Source organism: Harpia harpyja, chromosome 16, assembly GCF_026419915.1.
Source record: "Harpia harpyja isolate bHarHar1 chromosome 16, bHarHar1 primary haplotype, whole genome shotgun sequence".
NCBI classification, from domain to species: domain Eukaryota; kingdom Metazoa; phylum Chordata; class Aves; order Accipitriformes; family Accipitridae; genus Harpia; species Harpia harpyja.
In genome coordinates this window covers 32,441,795-32,461,036 of record NC_068955.1, presented here as the reverse complement: position 1 = coordinate 32,461,036, position 19,242 = coordinate 32,441,795, and the positions used below count along the sequence as shown (strand labels likewise).

At 68.8% G+C, this 19,242-nt stretch overlaps 1 protein-coding gene across 1 annotated transcript; it reads right to left on the bottom strand.

Moving 5' to 3' along the window:
- Positions 1-252: 252 nt before the first annotated feature.
- Positions 253-18,838, bottom strand: SPTB (spectrin beta, erythrocytic). The gene is made up of 36 exons (XM_052811934.1): positions 18,697-18,838; positions 15,001-15,198; positions 14,769-14,920; positions 14,376-14,549; positions 14,166-14,257; positions 14,003-14,083; positions 13,785-13,900; positions 13,448-13,560; positions 13,184-13,371; positions 12,983-13,100; positions 12,217-12,375; positions 11,837-12,139; positions 11,501-11,651; positions 10,537-11,410; positions 10,320-10,457; positions 9,458-10,217; positions 9,165-9,367; positions 8,993-9,083; positions 8,771-8,917; positions 8,391-8,654; positions 7,967-8,182; positions 7,791-7,880; positions 7,431-7,706; positions 6,645-6,775; positions 6,152-6,356; positions 5,696-6,070; positions 5,362-5,606; positions 5,135-5,273; positions 4,971-5,055; positions 4,681-4,877; positions 4,453-4,562; positions 4,010-4,094; positions 1,963-2,132; positions 1,700-1,873; positions 1,582-1,624; positions 253-1,044 (listed from the first exon to the last, which is right to left on the bottom strand). The coding sequence occupies exons 2-36, from the start codon at positions 15,146-15,148 to the stop codon at positions 880-882; spliced, it is 6,978 nt and encodes a 2,325-aa protein (XP_052667894.1). The 5' UTR covers positions 15,149-15,198; positions 18,697-18,838; the 3' UTR covers positions 253-879.
- Between the last annotated feature and the right edge of the window lie 404 nt (positions 18,839-19,242).

Genomic DNA, 19,242 nt, shown 5'->3' with positions numbered 1-19,242 from the left:
CCCCCCGGGGTGACTTGGCTCGGCCGCGGGGTGCAGGGGGGGTCCCCCCGGCCCTGGCAGCACTGGTGGTGGGTGCGGGAGGGGGGGCAATGGCGAGCGGTGCTGGCCCCCCCTCCCTGTGCCCACGGGCCGACGCTCTTTGGTTGGTGCCCACAGGGGCCGGAGCTGCCCCCTCTGCACCCACGCGCTGGGGTGGGGGGGTTATGGCTTTGGGGGGGGGGGACACACACACCCCTGCGGCAGCCCACCGTGTGGGTGTTGGGGGGGGGGGCATGCACGCGTGTGGGGCATGCACACCCGTGGCCGTGCGCGTGGAGGGGTAGGTGCGCCTGCATGCGGGGACACACGTGTGCACACGTGTGCACACAGGGACACGTGTGTGCACGGGGCTGCTGCACACCCCTGTGCGTGGGGGCACCCCTGGGTGCACACGCCTGGAAGGGCACGTACGCACCTACGCGTGTGCACGCAGGGACGTAGGTGTAGGTCTGCGTTCACCTCCGCATAGGTGTGTGCATACCCTTAAGCATAGAAACGTATGTATATATATAAATATAAATATATATATATACACATGTGCACACAGGCACGTGTTCAACGCGCATGGGCTGTGCGCGCTCGTATATGTGCCGCTATATACATACATAGATGTGAGCCCACGCGTGCACTCGCAGAGGTGAGGGGGTGCGTCTACGCGTGCCCGTACAGGGGCACGTACGGCTCCTGGACACGCATGAAGCCCGGCAGCTGCCCCTATAGACCCGGCTGTACGTATAGGTACGTGCACATGCAGGTCCCTATGCACACGTGGCCGCGGGCACCGCCGGTGTGACGGGTCCCCAGGGTGCGGGGTCCCCCCCCCCCCTGGAGCAAGGGGTGTTATTTCTTTTTGGGGAAGAAGCTGAACCGTTTCTCCTTGTCCTTGCGGGGCAGGGGGGGCTCAGGGGGGGCCGGGGGCAGGGGCAGGCTCTGCGCCTTCTCCCGGCTGCTCCGGCACTCGGTTATTGCTGTGCTCAGCCCCTGCAGCCAGGCCTGCAGCTCCTCCTGCGGGCATGGGCAGGGGCTCGGGGGGGGGGCTCCCCTGGCCCCCCATCACCTTCCCACTCACCCTCTGGCTCCCCGGGTGATGCCAGCCGCCCCACATCTTCCCCAGCCACCCACGTCCCTCTGGGCACCGCCAGCCCCCCACCCTGTCCTGATAGCACCCCTGGCCACCCCATGTCCCCCCCCTTGCCACGTCCTCACGGTACCCCTGGCCGCCTGTGAGCCACTGGGCACTACAGGTCACCCTGTGCATCCCCCTGGGCGCTACTGGTCTCCCCTGGGCATCTCTAGCCCACCCTGTATCCCACTGGCCACCCCACGTCCCCCTGGGCACTGCTAGTCCCCCCCGGGAACCACCAGCCACCTTCCGTCCCCCCGGGTACCACGGGCCACCCTGTGTCCCCCCGGGCACTGCTGGCCACCGCCATGTCCCCAGGGGACCACCAGCCACCCTGGGTCCTCCTGGGCACTACTGGTCCCCTCTGTCCCCTGGGGCATCTCCAGCCCCCGCCACGTCCCCCCGGGGATGCTCCTCACCTCATCCTTGCCATGGAAGAGCCACACGCTGCCATTGCTGAGCCTGGGGACAGGACCGCAGGTGCCAGTGAGGCGTGTGCCCCCCACCCCCCCGTGCCGTGCCGTCCCGGTGCCTTACCTGAGTTTGAAGACGTGCTTCTTCTTCTTGTAGCCGGCGGCCACCTCGCAGAGGGCATCCCGCAGTCCCAGGGGCTCCTCGCCGTGGCAGGGCAGCCCCAGCGCCCGGCTCTTGGCATCCTTGAAGAAGGCGAGCTGGCCGCCCCGCAGCACGCAGTACCGCGTGCTCCACGACCTGCCGTCACACCGCCGCGTCAGCCCAGCGCGCGCCCGCGCCGTCCGGCACCGCCGCCGTCCGGCACCGCCGCCGTCCGCCGTGCCTACCGGTTGGACGCCCGTTTGGTGGCTGCCTCCAGGTCGTGCTTGCGGCCGAGGTAGCCCTCCAGCTGAATGCTGCAGGTACGGGCCGGCAGCGTGGCCGGCTCCTCCGGCTTCTGCCGCGGTGGCCCTGGGCTCGGCAACGCCGGCTCCTCGTCGCCCGTCGTCCGCGCCAGCTGCCGCAAAGCAACAGCCCTGTTACGCCGCGGTGGCACCCGCTCGCCACCAAAAGCCACATCCTGAGGTCTCGTTCCCTCCCATCGTGGCACCCCGCGCGGGGGTCCCTATCTCCAGCGGGGGCTCAGGGTCCCCAAACCGGCGATGGGTGCCAGCCAGGGGTGGGTCACCCCTAGATCTCCGTGCCAGTGACCCCACCAGCTCCGGTAAGCGGGAGCTGGTGGCAACTGGGAGGACGCCAGCAAGCAGCTGCGGGACAGTCCAGCCCTGGGACGCTCAGCACGGTGCCAGGGCCCCCCCAGATTTGGGGTGATGGGGTTGAGCCGAGCCAGGCAAGCAGCCCTGGGAGCCATCCCGGTGTTGTCCCCCACGCAGGGGGCTTGGGGACAGCAGGGGATGCCGGCAGGCAGAGGGCTCTGGTCGGGGGCCACGGTGCCCGGCAAATGGGGTGCCCATCCAGGGGCAGCAGCTGGGTGCCACGGGAGGGGCTGGGGCACGGCGATCCTGGGGTGCCCATCCCCTCTTCCTGCGCCCAGGGATGGCCCCAGCCACGTTTGCCGGCACCACCGGGAGCACGTGGAGGTCCTGCGGTGTGTCCTGCCGAGAGGGACAGGAGGAGGGACGCTGTCCCTGGCAGCCGGGAGGTGACTGTGGCAGAGAAGGATTGTGTCCCCGAGCAAGCAGGCAGTAGTCTCGTCCCCAGGCAGAGGGGGCTCCTGTCCCCAAGCAGGTGAAAGCGGCCGTGTCCCCGAGCAGGCAGAGGGGAACCCTGTCCCCAAGGAGCCAGAAGATGCCCGTATCCTCAAGCAGGCAGAAATGATCTTGTCCCTGAGTAGGTACTCAGGGATCCTGTCCCCAGGCAGGTGAAAGCGATCTTGTCCCCAAGGAGCCAGAAGACGCCCATGTCCCCAAGCAGGCAGAAGAGGCAGAAGGGGTTCCTGTCCCCAAGCAGGCAGAACAACCAGAAAGCAATCCTGTCCCCGAGCAGGCAGAGCAGGCAGGAGAGGCAGAGGGGCTGGCAGCAAGCACAAGGTGGTTGGCACACCGAGTGACGATGCCCCGAGGGTAGCAATGCCCCGTGGGGGATGATGCCTCCCAGGGTGATGATACCCCGAGGGGTGACGATGCCCCAAGGGCTGACGGTGCCTTGTAGGGTGACAATGCCCCCACACAGTGATGATGTCTCTCGGGTGACGATGCCCTTTGGGGTGACGATGCCTCGCAGGGTGCCATCCCCATGAGGTGATGACGCCCCAAGGGCCACGTGCTGTGGGGCTGACGTGAGCGTGGCCAGCCAGGAGCGTCATTGCTGCGTGTCCGTGGGCAGCTCTGCACAATGTCCCCTCCGTGCCGGGACAGAGCCGGCCCCGCTCCCAGGACTGGGTGCTTGGAAAGCCGGGTGCCACGGGGCCGGGGCCGTGCGGTGTCCCGTGGGTTTCTCCTGGGATGCACGCTGCCTCGCCGACAGCAGAGGATGGTGGCTGGGATCTGCCCGCTCCAGGGCCGATGCTCCAGCTCTGGCTGCTGCCCCAATCCCAGAGACCCCCGTGCACCCATGGGTGCCAGCCTCCACCAGCTGGCCCAAGCCTGGCCACGGGGAACAGGGGTGCTCCAAGCCACCGCAAGGACCCCCCGGCCACCCCAGGAGCTGGGGCAAAGGGGAAGGTGCAGCACCCGCGTGCCCGCCCGGCCTTTTTAGGGTCATTTAGCATTTATTCAACTCAAGGCAAGGAACAAGGCAAGGGGTGAGGGCAGCCGTCGGCGTGCCACGGTCACGGCCACAGCCGCGTCCATGGGGTCTGCCAGGAGTCTGGGGGACATGCAGGGACACCTTTTTTGCTGCTGGGGAAAGAGAAAGCTAAACTTGAGAACTGACCAGCTCTGGTCCATCGGCGGCGGGCGGAGAGACCTCCCGCATGCTAGCACCTTCCCTCTTCTCCTCCTCTTCCTCCTCCTCGGATCTGCGGCAGGGAAGCAGCCCGCTCAGCATCCCCGGCAGAGCGTGCACCCCTAAAATCCCCGTCCCAGCCAGCTCGCTGGGGAAACGCAGCTGTGGTCCCGCAGGGACCTGGGGCTGGCTGCTGCTCTCCCGTCCCCCCTGAGGATGAAAGCCCCAGCACGGTGGGGCTTGACCTTCATCTCTCCTCTTCACCTTCATGAATTTACTGCTCCAAAATGGTGAATTGCTAAAAAAAATGCCCTTAATGCTTTGAGAAGAGGGATGCTGGAAAAAACGCCCGTGTGCCGGGTGGGTGCCGCAAGCTGCCCCTGCCCGAGATGCTGCCACAGCTGCCTGGGGATGGTGCTGGCATCTCTTACCCAGCCTCCAGCTCCCCGTCCAGATCCAGGCGGTAGTCGGGAGCCTCGGCACGCGTCACCCCGTCCCGCGCCAGCCCCTGGCGCAGCGTCCGCTCGCCCAGGAGCTCCAGCTGCCGGGGAAGGGAGCGAAGATGTTAGGGGCTGGTGGGGATGTGGGGTGGGGAAACTGAGGCAGGGCAGGCAGGGGCAAGCTAGGACCAGCTGTGCCCCACCTCGAGCCTTCCTCACCGTCGTCAGCTTCCTCAGGGCGGCGATGCGCTCCTCCCAGGTGGCCGAGGACTTCTCGAAAGCCTCGTGCCGCTTGAGCAGCTTCTCCACCGCGTCCACCGTCTGCCCGTAGTCGCTGCTGGCCAGGTAGGGCTCCTGCGCCATGAGCCATGACTCGGCCACCGAGGCGTCCCGGGAGAACTGGCACACCTCCAGCACTGTGGGCAGGGATGGGCAGCGCTCAGCCCCTTGCCACCATGCCCCCCCCCCAGCCGAGCCACGGTCCTCCCCGGCACCGCCAGTGCACTCACACAGCCGCAGCCGGTCCCAGCGCTGCTCCCACGTTTCCATCATGGCCTTCCTCTTCTCCACCAGCTCCATCAGCTTCGCCTTGATCTGCGAGCGAGGGGACACCGTCACGGGGGGGGCCCCGGTGGTACCGTCCTTGCCGTGCCCCCACCCCGGCTGCCCTCACCTCGGGCGAGTCCTGGTGCTTGCGCTGCAGCAGCTTCTTGCCCAGCTCGATGCAGGCGGTGAAGCTCTTACCCCGGGCATCCACCTCAGCCCTGATGCCCTGGTGGTACTTCATGAGCAGCTCCACCGAGGACACATCCCTGGAGACAGAGAGGTGCCGGCGTCGGTGGTGGCATCAGTGCCGGGTCCCAGCAACCGGCTCCGGCTGCCCGCGGGGCGCAGCCATACCTGGGTTTCTCCTGCGTCTCGATCTGCCGGACGGTGGTCTCCATCCAGGAGAGCAGGTCCCGCGCCATGCCGAAGAAGCGATGCTTGTCGGCCGTGTCCACCAGCCTGGCCCGGCGCCCGCTGCATGCCTCCAGCAGCGCCCGCAGGGCTCGTGCCACCTCCTGCTCTTGCTCCTGGATGCTGGCCGCCTTCTCCCCTGCGTAGGCGGTCTGCAGGCGTGCCGCCGTCTCCCGAAACTGCTGCACCTGCCCGGCGGAGCCGGAGAGCGTGGGGGATGCTGAGTGCCGGCGGCAGCGCTGCAAGGCATCCCCGCGGGTCCGGGGCGCAGCCTCACCTGCGCCTCCAGCAGCTGGAGGTCACGCTCGAAGGCGCTGTGCATGCGGTGGAAAGCCTCCACCGAGCCGGCATCCTCGCCCAGGTCCTGGGGCAGCTCCTGGCGCCGGGCGGCGATGAGGGCCAGCAGCTCGGCACCGTCGTAGAAGTACTTGTGCAGGTCGTGGGAGGCGGCGAGGAGCTGCATGCGGGTGTCGATCAGCTCCAGGAGGTCGGCCCAGCTCTCGTTCAGCCCGTCCTTCCACTCGGCCATGGTAGCCGCCTCCGCGTGCCCCGCGTCAATGAGGTCCTCGATGGCCAGGTTCACTCGGTCCACGCGCTCCTGCCCCACGCTGCCCGTCTCCCGCGCAAACTCCCGAAACTTCTCCCGCAGGAGCTGCGTGGGGGAGGGAAGAGTCAAGTCTACCCCCCCAAAACCACGCGCTGGCACCCGCCGTGCCTGCCCCGGCACCCTCACCGTGACGTGGTCCAGGTCCTGCCCCATCTCCTGGGAGGAGGCGACCACGTCGCGCTCGGCGATCCACTGCTCCAGGTCTTCCACCTCCCGCTTCAGCTGGAAGAGGTGGGACATGTTCTCCAGGCGCCGGCGGCGCTCCTCGGCCGCCTCCTTCAGCCCCGCGTAGTGCTTGTCCACTTGGCCCTGCAGCCGGATGATCTGCTCCCTGCACGGCCCCGGCACACAGACACCCCAGTTCTCACCCAGGAAAGGATGTCCCCGACCCACCCGTGTTGCCAACTGGGGGGGGGGGTTTGGGGGAGGGACCCGCTCCGCGCTCCCCGCATCCCTCTGCCACCACCTCCCTGCCACAGCCGGGTCAATGCCACCCAGCCGGAGTGAAGCACCGGGGCAGCCAACGCTGCCGGAGCTGAAGCCAAACCACCCACCCGCCGCGGTGCTGAGGGCACAGGGCTGCCCCGAGGGACAGGGGACACACGGTGGTGGCACCTACCCCTCGGGGTGGCCGGCGGAGAGCAGCTGCTGAGCCCTCCCCGCCAGCTCCTTGATCGTTTGGCCGTAGTCCTCGATGGACCGCTGCTGCCGGACGTGTCTCTTCAGCATCACCAAGCCGCTCTCCTCGTCCTGCGGCACGGCAAACGCCAGCGCCCGTCAGCACCTGGCATGGCCGTGGGAGAGGGACCGGGGTCCAGCCCCAGCGCCCACCCTATGGGCATGTCCTGCCTCCGCCCAATGCAGCGGGGAGCACTGGTGATCCCAGTGGGGTATGGCATGGCATGGCACAGATAGCGTGGCACGGGGTGGTGTGTAACGGCGTGGCTTGGCACAGGATGGTATGGCATGGAATGGCCAAGCACGGAATGGCATAGGATGACCTGTTATGGCCAAGCATGGCATGTAATGACAAGGTATGGCACGGGTATGACCTATAATGGCATGGCACATAACAGCACAGCATGACATAGCACGGGATGGTGTGTAACGGCACGGCATGTGAGGACACAACACGGCATGGGATGGACAGCGTGTTATAGCACAGCATGACATGGCATGGGATGACCTATAATGGCACGGCATGAGATGGTACAGCACGGGATGGATGGCACGTCATGGCACAGCACCGCATGGGATGGCACGTAACGGCATGACACGGCATGGTACCGGATGACGTTTAACGGCACAGCATGGCACGGCCTGGGCTGACATAGGATGGCACCACATGGCACAGCACAGAGCCCCCCCCCAGGACACTGGGGCACCACGTGGACCCAATCCTCACCTTTGGCTTCTCCTCAGCTCCCATGAAGAGCTCCTGCTCGCTGACCCAAGCCTCGGCCTCGCCGGCGTCCAGGTAGTACTGCTGGGCTTCGCCGGCCTCCTGCAGGCGCCGGTGCCGGGCGGCCGCCTCCGCCCGCAGCGTCTCCCACAGCCCCTGCAGCTCCTGCACCCGTGCCTCCAGCTCCGGGCTCGGCTCGTCACCGCTCGCCGCCACCTCGCCCCGGCGCAGCACCTCGGCCAGGCGGGGGGCATGGCCCGCCAGCTCCTTCTGCAGCGTCTGCCGGCGGGGAGGGTGGTCACAGCAGGGCTCGCCCATGGGACGGGTGGTCCCGGCGGGCGCCGCCGCTGCGTCCGGGCTCACCTCGTTCCTCTTGGCCAGGCGCTGCACGCTCGGGAGGTCGGTGCCATGCTCCGTCGACCTTGCCAGAGGCAGCCGCTCCTGCACCCACAGCTGCGGGCGAGAGCACCTGCTGAGCGCCACGCGGCACCCGCGGGTGCCCCCAGCGTGCCAGACCCCGCCACGGCGAGGATGCTCACCGTCTCATCCTCCAGATCCCGCCTGAGCTGGTAGATGGCCTTGGTGGTCTCCAGCTCCTTCCTCCTCCTCTCCAGCTGCTCCAACAGGTCAAGGAATCGCCTCCGGAGCCTCTGCTCGTGCCCGTCAGCGTCCGGCACATCCCCGGCAGGGGTGAGACCCTGCCACCCCAGCTCCTCCAGCTCCTTCATCCACATGCCCACTTGCTCTTCCAGCCTCTGGCGGGGTAGAGCCACGTAAGCCAGGGGGCAGAGGCAGGCCGGAGACCCCCAAGGCACCGGCCAGTCCCATCCGGGGCGTGACCCGGCACCTTGGACCCCCTGCCACCCCGAACTGGGGAGCGGTGCATCCCTACCCAAAGGAAAGAGCGATTTGCCAACGCCCTTCCGCCCCCCCAGCCGCTCGGCTGGCAGTGCCACCACCCACCGTCAGCTTCTTCAGCAACAGGTTGGTGGCGGTGAGGTCCTTGGCCTGCTCGGCGGCGCGCAGCTCCTCCTCCGCCTGCCCCAGCCAGCTCTCCAGCTCCCCGTAGCTCCGGGCGTACAGCGCCGAGCGGTTGGCCTCAAAGAGCCGCCGGCCCTTCTCCTCAGCGGCGCCGCGCAGCCCGTCCCACCGCCCGCGCAGCTCGCCCAGTCGCTGCGCCACCACCTCGCTGTACCGCGGCTTGCGGCTCGCCAGCTCCTTCCCCTCCTGCCAGCAACACCGAAAAGGTTGGCGGCCGCCACGGCACGGCTCCACGCTGGCACGGGGACCTCCCGCCCAGCTGGGGGACGGTGAGGCTTCCAGGCACCGGTGCCGGCACCCACCGTCTCGATCTTCTCCAGCCAGCCCTGGTTAGATGCCAGCTCGGCCATGAACGCCTGGTGCTTCTGCCACTTGCCGTGGAGGCCACGAGCTTCGCCGTAGGAGGTGTCCTGTGCCGTCAGCATCTTCTCCTCCACCCAGGCGTCGAACTGCGGACAAGGAGGGTCAGGGCTCGGCTGGCCGGGACCCCCCCCCCGGCGCTGCCGGCCGTGCCGCATCCCTACCTCCCGGCAGCTCTGCAGAAAGGTCTGCAGCTCGTGGTTGTCCTGCAGCAAACCCGCCGCCTCCTCCGCCTTGACCAGGACCGCTCCGTGCCTGGCAGGGTGACCAGAAACAGGCAGCATCAGCCCTGCTGCCCGCACGCTGCCCGCCCGCCGGCCCCCTCGCCGGACTCACCGCTCCTGGAGGGCCTGGCACTTCTCGGCAATCTTCTCAGCAAAGACGTTTCCCTCGGCCACCAGCTTGGTGCCGCCGGCCACCACCTCGGGGACCTTCTCGGCACCGCTCTCCACGCCGGCGCGGAAGTCCTGGAAGCGGCGCAGGGCGGCAGCCGAGCCCTCCGGCGTGGCGGGCAGCTCCAAGTGGGCCAGCGTGTACTCCTGGAGGGGGAACGCGGCGGGGGGCTCAGCACCTTTTCGGGGCACCCGCGAGTCGGGGACCCCCTCCAAGGACCCTCTTTGGGCACCCACCTGGTTAGCGAGGAGGATCTCCGCCTGCTTGGCGTCGCGGAGGAACTCCTGGAAGCCGCGGCACTGGGCGAGGAAGCGGTGCCGGGTCTCCGCCATCCTGCCCAGGGCGGCCCAGCCGGCCTCCACGCCGCGCAGGCGCTGCCGCAGCCCCTCGTACTGGGGGTCCTCCTGCTCCCCCACCGCCCGCTCCCCCGACTCCATCAAGGCGGCAAAGGCGCCCGCGTGCTCTTCCGCGTCCCGCCGGGCGGCCTCGTGCCGCCGCAGCAGCTCCTCCGCCTCGGCCAAAGAGGCCGGCACCTCGTCGGCAGCCGCCACGGCTTTCTGAGCTCCGAAGAGCCAAGCCTGGAAGTCATCCAGGTCCTGCAAGAAGCGCCGGAGCTGCCCGGCTTCCCCCAGGGAGGCCGCCTGTTCCCCCAGGGCCTCCTGCAGTTCCCCCCAGGCGGCCCCCACCGCCGACAGCCGCTCAGCCGTCTCCTCGGCCACCTCGGGTCCTTCCTCGGCCAGGCGGTCGGCCTGGGAGCGCAGGGCCGCCAGACGGTCCTCGGCGGCCGCCAGTTCCCGCTCGATGCCGTAGAGCTTGCGTTGGGTGGCCAGGATGCCGGCCAGGTCCCGGCCCAGCTCGGCGGTGGCCTTGACCGCCCGGGCTTTGCTCTGCAGCCATTGCCGGGTCTCCTCGCTCTCCAGGCGGTAGTTGAGGAGGCGCAGCGCCGAGCCCACCGCCCGGCGACGCTCGGACACCAGCTCCCTGAACCGGTCCCACCTGCGAGCCGGAGGCGGGTGACGGCAGGGGATGCAGCCGGCCGGCACCGGCCCGACCGCCCCAGCGTCACCCACTCGCCCCGGCGTCGCCCGCCCGCCGTACCTCTCGCCGAGTTGCTCCCGGCACTGCCGGACCTGGGGGCTGCGGGGGTGCCCGCTCGCCAGCAGCCCGTCGGCTGCCTGGTTGACGGCAGCGATCTGGGAAGCCACGGTGGCCATCTCCTGCTCCAGCCTGTCCAGCCTGCGGGGAACGGCCGGGCTGAGAACGGGCCACACCTCGGGACGCGGCACGGCAGCGCCGCCGCCGCGAGAGCCCCTACCTGTGCTGCGCCACGTCCAGGTCCTCCCACGCCTGGGGGACCTCCAGCTGCCCCAGCCAGGTCTCCTTGGACCCCATCCAGAGGTGGCAGGCATCGCTCTCCCCAAAAACGGTGTAGAGGTCGAGGGCGTCCTGCAGCTGGCGGCCTCGCCGCTCGGCCAGGGCGGCCGCCTCAGCGTGCAGCTCCCGCAGGGCCGCCAGCCGGCTCTGCGCCTCGGGGCCGGCCCGCAGCTCCGGTGGGAAGCCCTCGGCTCGCCGGGCCAGCCCGTTCAGCTGTTCCCGGGCGGCCGCCATCTCCTCCAGCAGCTCCCAGTGCTGCCGCAGCAGGGTGCGGGTGTGGGATTCGTCCTGGCCCAGCTCTTCGGCGGCCGCCCGCCGGCAGGCATCCTGCAGTCCCTCCGCCAGCTCCTCTTCTTCCACCTGGAACTGGAAGAAGCCCTCGGCCTCCCGCAAGCCGCGCCGGCGGAAAGCCGCCAGCTCTTCCAGCTGCGCCCACAGCGCCCGCACCGCAGCCCCCCGCTCCCGCAGCCGGCCGGCCGCCTGGCCCCCCGCCGCCGCCGCCAGACCCTCGCCCGCTGCCAGCGCCCGCTCCAGCCGGTCGCCCCGGCTCCGCAGCTCGGCCTCGAAGGCGGCGTGCCGGCGCTGGAGCAGCAGCACGCCCGGCAGGTCCTTCCCAAAGTCCAGGGAGGAGTAGAGCTGCTCCTGCTCCTTGATCCAGCCCTCCGCCTCATCCAGCTCCCACAGGCAGGTCCAGAGGGATCGGGACTGCTCCAGCAAGGCTCTCCTTCGGGCCGCCAGCACCTGCAGCTCCCGCCGGCACAGCTCCAGGTGGCTCACGCGGTCCCGGATGACTTTGGGGTCGCAGGGACGGTAGCCTGGCCAGGGAGCGGGGCAGGCGCCCATCAGCAGGGCGTCCCGGCTTCACCCGGTCGTGCTGCGGTCCCGGGGCATCCCGGCACACCTACCCTCGGCGTCGGCAAAGCGGAGGGCGGCGGCGCTGATGGCCCGTGTCTTCTCCGCCTGCAGGGCCATGTCACCCTCCAGCAGCCGGTGGGTCTGCAGCAGCTCCTCTGCCTCCAGAAGGTGCTTCCCGGATTCGGGCGATGCCAGCTGCACCTGCGGGAGAGCCCCAGCCGTCACCAACTACCAGCTCCAGCGGACGGCACCCACTGCTACCCAAAAGCCGCTGCCAGCACCCCAGCACCTCATCTGCCTCCCTGGGGGGCAGGGGTTCCAAAAATGCCCTGCCTGGTGGGATGGTGGCATCCCACCCATGGTGGCACCAAACACCCGCGACTCACCTTGACCTCATCCATCCAGTCGATGCTATGGAGCATCTCCTGGAAGAGGTGCTGCAGGGCGAGGTTCATCTCCAGGCGCTGGCGCCGGGCGGCCAGCAGCTCCAGGAGCTGCTCCCAGAGCCGCAGGATGTTGTCCTTGCGCCTGTTGATGCGCTGGATGTCGTGGTAGCCCTCCACCTCCAGCTCCTTCGCCACCGCCTCGATGGCCTGCACCCGCTCCCTGTAGGCGGCCGTGTCCGTCTCGATGGCTTCATGCTTCTTCTTAGCCGCCTCCACCGCCGGCAGGTCCTGGCCAAAGTTGTCCTGCCCCGGCACAAAGCCCGCGGTGAGGCTCCGGCGGGGCACCCCGGGGTCCCGGGGGTGGGTGTCCCCGGCCTCACCTGTGCCACCAGGCGCTGGTTCTCGCTCAGCCAGGCCTCCCGCATGGCCGCTTTGCGGTCGAAGCGCCGCGCCAGCTGCTCCAGTTTCTCCTGCCGGATGAGCTCGGTGCGCAGTGCCAGCTCCCGCTCGTGCTCTGCTTTCTCCAGCTGTTCCCAGGCCTGGGGGAAGGCGGCACCGGACGGGCATGGCACCCGCATCCCACGTCCCCGCACCCACCCGCGTCTTGTTCTGCTGACGAACCCTAATGCGACCCGCGGATGGGGGAGCACGGCTGGAGGAACCCAACCTGCCCTGGGATGGACCTGACCTGCCCCGGGATGGACTCAATGTGTCCTGGGATGAACTTGAACTGCCCTGGGAGATGGACCCAAACTCCCCTAGGACCCGTCTCAGGATGGACCCAAACTGCCCCAGGAGATGGACCCAACTTGGCTCAGGAGATGGACCCAACCTGCCCGTGGGAGATGGACCTGACTTGCTCTCGAGCAGACCCAATCTGCCCCAGGATAGACCTGAACTGCCCTAGGAACTGAACAGCCCTGGGATGGACCCGAATTGCCCTGGGAGATGGACCTGACTCGCCCCGAGATGGAGCCGAGCTGCCCTAGCACATCCCTGACCTGCCCTGGGACAGCCTGGGGAGCAAAGCTCCCGGGGATATCAGGGGAAGAGCTGCCCCCAAGGTTGCAGGGTGCGGCGGGAGCAGCCGCGTGTCCCCGCGGCACGGCACAGGACACGGCCAGGCTGCCGGGATGGGCCCCGTACCCGGTTGATGTCGGAGACCAGGCGCCCCTCGTGCGGGGTGTAGACGCGCTGGTTGTTGGCTCGCATCCGCGACTGGATGGTGAAGAGCAGCACCTCCAGGTTGCCTTTCTCCTGAAACCTGCCCCCGAGAGAGCTCAGCCTTCGGGCACCCGTGGGTGCTCAACACCACCGCGTGGGCACGGGGGGCTCGGGGGCGCTTACCTGGGGGGCTTCTCCACCGTGCGGTAGGTGCTGAAGGCTTGCAGCTGGTGCTGCACCCCGGCCAGCGAGTTGGCGAAGCTGCGGCTGTTGAGGGAGACGATGGTCTGCTCGATCCAGGTGAGCAAGTTGGAAGCCAGTCCCCCGTAGCCCTCGATCATCCGCTCCGTCTCCTTGGCGTGCTCAATGACCTGCGGCGGGGCCGGCGGTGAGCGCAGGGTGCCGGCACCCTGGCAGAACACCCCCCACCTCAACGCCATCCCCTACCTTGCCCAGACGCCTGCCCTTCACCTCCAGCACCTTCATCTTGGAGAAGTAGTGGTAGAAGGCCACCACGTAGGTGATGATGGACTTCTCGTCGGGGTTCTCCGTGAACACATCTGCCCAGCGTGAGCGAGAGGCGTCAGTCCTGACCCAGCGCCTGCGTCGCCCCGGCATCACCCCAATGGCAACGGGCCACCACGGCCTCATAAGGTCCCCCCTTGCTCCCACCCAGACCCCACTTCCACGGGGTGGAAACCTCTCTGTCCCTCCACGGGGCCTGGGCACATCCCAGGGTGTAATGGGGAAACTGAGGCAGGAGGGTTGGCAGCGGCAGCCTCACCTTCGGGGTCAAGGAGCGGGGTGATGCCCAGGTGCCGCTCCGCCACGCTGAACGCATGCTCCAGGTTGTGCCGGGCGTTGGATTTGGTCAGATTTTGGAAGTCAAACAGCTCGGGCCTGGGGACAGAGGGTGCCGGACAGCGGTGACGCGCCCGTGGGACATCCCCCGGTGCCACCACAGCCCCAGCATGTCCCAGTGGCCGCCGCCGTGCCGCCTACCTGTGCCGGTGGATGAGGGCATTGAAGGCCAGCCCATCCTTCCAGCTCGAGGTGAAGTTGGTGACGTCCACATGGGAGTACCTGTGATGGGGACAGAGCGTCACTGTCACCCTCTGGGCACCCCCGGTCCCCAATGCAGTGGGGTGTGGGTCCCACCACCTACCCCGCCGTCTTCATCTGGCACCAGAGCAGCAGCGCGTCCCTGGCCGAGCGTGTCTCCCGGCCCTCCTGCGTCTGCATGATGATATCCTGGATCTGGGGGCAGAAGGACATCCTGGGGTTGGAAGAGGACATCCACGGAGAAGGGCTCCCACTCGGGAACGAGCCATGGGGTGCTGAGCTGAGGGGTGCCCCCCACCCCACCCAGCCCTACCTGGAAGCGGAGGATGATGGTCCAGATGAGGCCGAGGACGAGGCGGTGGTTGCCGTCCACGATGTCGTGGGAGCCCATGTTCTCCAGGTGCACCCTCTGCTCCTTCAGGAACTGCAGAGCCTTGTCCACGTTCTCCAAGCAGTGGATCCGCATCCGGCCCTTGGTGGGCTTGGGCTGGGGCATGACAGCGCTCAGCACCCACCCCTCCCCACCGTGAACCCCCACCCCTGCCCGGGGACACCCCCTGCACCCCTGCTGCCACCCAACCCTGGTGGAGCCTTGGTCAACGCCAAGGTCAACAGCCTTGGTGGAGCACCAGAGCTGGTGGGGCATGGCATGGCATGGCATGGCATGGCATGGGTCCCAGGGTCTCCAGCTGGATGGGAGGCCTACCAGAAGCTCTCCTGACAACACCTCCAGCAGCTTGATGAGCACCCGCCCATCCCGGAGGTCCATGTAGAGGTCTGAGATGCGGCAAGTGACGCGAGCCAAGTGCGAGTTCACCCACTTGGTGAAGGTTTTCTTCTGCACGGCCTCCCGCTCGTCTGCAACGAGAGCGGGCACGGTGGCACCAGCAGCAGGGACAACCCGGGACGACCGAGGGGACCCGAGACCCATCCCCGACCTGCCAGGGCTTTGATGCGGGAGCGCTCGAAGAGGCGCGCCGAGCTGTTGTCGTTGTCCAGCTCATCGTCGGAGGCTTCCCAGGGGATGTTGAAACGGCTGTACTGCTGCTGCAGCTCCAGCTGCTCGTAGTCGTTCGCCGAGGTCATGGTCCCGGCGTCCCCCGGCCGGGCGGCCGTTGGCTACCGGCGAGAGGCCCCTGCGGGACAGCGGAGGCCGTGGGCACCGGCATCGCCGCGGCAGCTCGCCGTCCCTGCCACGCGTGGGGATTTGCGGCTCAGAGCTGCTGGTTAAGCTGCTCAGAGGGATTTAGCCTCAGCCCCACCAAGGTGTTGGGGGGCACCTGGGTGCCGCACGCTCGGGGACTCGCCCTGCCGGCACGGATCCCTGTGCCGAGCTGTGCCGACGGCTCCTTACGGCGGTGCTTCCCTACCCGGGTCCTGCCTGCCCACCCAGCATCCTGGGCCAGGTCCCCAGGGACATCGTCCCAACCGTCGGGTGCCCTTGGGGTAAGCGGGTGCTGCTCGCACCCACCCCGACGCCTGCGCCGTGGAGGGGATTCGCCGGCACCCGTGGCAGAAAGCGGGCGACAGCTGCCGGCGGGGGGGGGCCGCTCACCCCCAGGGACATTTGAGACACAGATAGGACACGGCCGGTATCTAAAAATGCCTGCGAGCAGCTGTCAGCGGCCGGGCTGGGCGGGAGGAGGCTGCTGGGGCCCCCGTGGGGTGAGGGGTGCCAGGCCGGTGGTGGTGGTAGGGGGGGGTCCCCACGGCCAGCCCCCCAGCCGGGACCCCCCCAGCACCTCGGAGCCACCAGGAACCCTCGGCCGCGGGTGCACGGTGCGGCAGGGGGAAACCATGGGTGCCCCCAAACCCTTCGTGTCCCCGTGAGCCATGACAGCTCGCGGCCCCCCAGCCCCCGGGGGACCTCCCGGGCAGCCAGCGGGTACGAAAGCTTTATCAGGGCCGGGCCCCATCTCCGCACCCTAATCGCGGCCACGCAGGCATGGCCTTGGCTCGGGAGCTGGCTTCCACGCAAGAGCGTGCGAGGACATGAAGGAGCATGCAAAAGCATGCACGTGCGAGCAAGGACCTGCAGGAGCGTGCCAGAGCATGCATGCGTGAGCAAGGACACGCAGGAGTATGCTGGAGCGTGCAAGAACTTGCACGCATGAGCAAGGACATGCAGGAGCATGCCGGAGCGTGCAAGAGCATGCACGTGCGAGCAAGGACATGCAGGAGCTGTGCCAGAGCGTGCAAAAGCACACACACGCGAGCAAGGACATGCAGGAGCGTGCACATGCGAGCAAGGACATGCAAATGCATGCAAGGCGGTACAGGAGAGCACGCAAGGCCATGCAAGCGCAGGCAGGAGCACACGGGAGCGTGCAAGACCGGGGCCCGCAGCCCTCCATGCCGTGGCTCTTGCCGCTGCCAGCCAGCGCAGCTGGCACTGGGCTTGCTCTCCTGTCCTGCAGCAGAAAACCCCTGGGGAAGCCCAAATCTGGGGACCTCCACCCCAACACCGCAGGACCTGCGGCCGGTCTGCCTGGGCGCTGCGAACAGGCTGGGCGCGCCGAGTTGTGTCGGGTCTCTGTGGCACGCCGCAGCCCAGCGCTGCCATCCCGGCGGGAGACCTCGGTCCTGGCAGGGCCTCCCCCACGCCACCACCACAACAGCAGGACCACGGCCGCGAGCGTCCGAGGAGGAGGAGGAGATCGCGCCGAGGGAAGCCACAGCGGGGCCCAAGGGAGCCGCCGGCGTGTATTTCGAGCGCGGGCGCTCGCCGACCCTTTAAATCTCCCTCTGCCGCACCAGCGCCTTCCAAACAGCCCTGTCTGGCAGAACCACGCCGCTGCCGGCACCCGCTGCCCGGGGATTATCACGCCGGGAGTGCCGGGGTGTCGGGCCCACCGTGAGCATCCTTCAGCCGGGGCCAGGGCAGCGTCGTCTTCCCCGGCCGGCGGCTCAGCGCCGTGAATCAGCACTTCCCGGCAAGGGGCTGGCACCGTGCCGCTGCCGAGGTCCCCCCGCCGAGTCCAGGTGACACCCCCCCTGCACCCCGAGGACGGCTGGGGCAGCGGTTCGACTCCTGCCACCCGTGAACCCCTTCCCCGGCTCAGCCCTCGCCACCGCAGCCTGGTGCCGAAACACCGGCTGCCGGTGCACGAGAGCTCGTCGGCGTCCCCCAAAACACCCCGAAGTAGCTGCCCGTCACCTCCGCCCACAGCCCGGCGGGTCCCTGGGCCACCCGCTGCCCGGCATCGCCCCAGCTGCTTCGCTTCAGCAATTAATGCTTTTATTTTGCATCTCCACCAAGCCAGCGGTCAGCCACGCTCCCGGTGCAACCGGCCCCGTTGGGAAGGGGCAGGAACCGGGGGGCAAGCCCACAGCCCCCCGACAGCCGCCTGCCTCCCAGGCGCACGGCCAGGGCCGGGAGCAGATGGCCCCGCTCGGCACGGCCGCTCGGCACAGCACGGGGTCGTTGGGCACGGCATGGCACAGCTCCTCCGGCCGGCGATGCCCCGCTCCGGCCGCGGCTCCCCGGCTACACTCTCACCCGGCGGGCGAAGGTTTGGGTTTCCCCAGGGCTGGAGTCGTTGCAGATGCCGGCCGTGCCAGGACCGTCCCATGTCACCTAACCCGCCAGCGCACCGCGTGGCGACACGCACACGTGCTGACACTCCACAGATATTTTTGGCTATAAATAGGCCTCCCCTGCGCACAGCGCGGGCCGAGCCCCACTCCCTTCTTAGGAGCTGCCCCCCTGCACCTCCTTGCCTACCCCAAAACCACCAACCGGAACCCTAAAAACACCCGATAGCTGCAAAATACCCCTCGGCGGGCCGTGCCGGCACCCACCAGGGTTGCAGGGGTCTCCTTTGCTTGCCACCCCCTCCAACGCTCCTCGTTGGCTTTATCCAGCGGAGCGAAGGGCACCACAATCCCCTGACTCCGGGAGCTGGAGATTTGCAAAAGCCGCCCTGAGAAGGGAGCCGGGAAATCAGTCCCGGGTGGTTGCCGCCTTATTGGGGTGCGGGCAGGAGTTCCCCCAGCCCAACGGCCGCCTGCGAGCATCCTCCTGCCGCTGCGCCGGGACGAGGAGGGCCAAGGGCACGGAAGCCAGAAAACTCTTCCCAGTAACTCCAGTTTCCCCAGTTGCTAAAAATCGGTGGTGGAAGCGGGCCGGGTGAGGTGCCCCGCGTCACCTCCGGAGCCGGTTTGCCCACCACGTCCCACCGGCACACGTTCGACGGTGCCGGGAGCACCCGGGACGGGTGCGGGGACCCCGCTGGGGGTTGTCACCCCAGAGAAAGCGTCCCCAGGGTGTCCCCAGAAAGTCACCCCCCCTCACCCGCTCCCGTCCTTCCCGGCCCCCGCCGGGGAGAGCAGCCCCCGGGGGACACGGGGTGCCATCGGACCCCCCCCCCCCCCCGCCGCAGGAGGGGAAAAAAGGGGGTGCTGAGCCCCCCCGCCCCGCCAAACTTTGCTCCGTGCCCGCAGCCCCCCCCCCCCCCCCCCGCTGCTGCAGCCGGTATCCCCGGGGCGGGCAGCGCGTCCCGGTGCCCCCCGCTTCTCCCCGGGGAGCGGTGCCTCCCGGTGCCCTCCGGTCCCTCCCGCTTTCCTCAACACCCCCCCCCCCCCCCTCCCGGAGGCGGCGCATCCCGGTGCCCGGGGGCGGCCGCGGCTCTCACCTGCACGGAGCGGCGGGCGGAGGAACGGCGGCGGCGGGCCCGGGACCGGAGCGGGACGGGGGGAGCGGAGCCGCCCTGCACGGCGATATAAATAACATTATCTGAAGGCGCAGGGGCATTCCTGTCCGGGGCCGGTGGAGCTGCCCGGCCCAGACAGCCCCGCTCCCCCCCGGGAGGGCCGGGCGGAGGCGGGCGGGGACGGGCCGCCCGCCCCGCAATGCAGCACAGCGGCCCCCCCCGGCCGCCGCCGCCACCGGCACCGGCACCTGCCGGGCACGGAACGGCGTCAGCGGCCCGCTGCCACGGGTGGGGCGAGCCCTTCCTCCTCCTCCTCCTCCTCCTCCTCCTCCTCCGGCGAGACCCCGGTAACTCGGGCTGCCCCCCAGCTAGCCCGGGGCACCCTCCGGCTAGCCCAAGGTGCACCTCAGCTGGCCCTGGGGGGTCTCCCAGCCAGGTTTGGGTGTCCCCCAACTAGCCCTGCCTGTCCCCCACCAGCTCAGGCATCCCCCAGCTCTCCTCGAGTCCCCCTGGCTAGTCCCAGGCACT

What these genes read in the sequence shown, in the direction of transcription:
- SPTB (XM_052811934.1), bottom strand. Translation starts at nt 15,148, where the DNA reads ATGACCTCGGCGAACGACTACGAGCAGCTGGAGCTGCAGCAGCAGTAC. An exon ending in AGGACCTGGACCACGTCACG is followed by an intron (nt 6,071 to 6,151) that starts GTGAGGGTGCCG and finishes TCCCCCACGCAG; the next exon opens with CTCCTGCGGGAGAAGTTTCG. An exon ending in ACCAAACGGGCGTCCAACCG is followed by an intron (nt 1,874 to 1,962) that starts GTAGGCACGGCG and finishes GTGTGACGGCAG; the next exon opens with GTCGTGGAGCACGCGGTACT.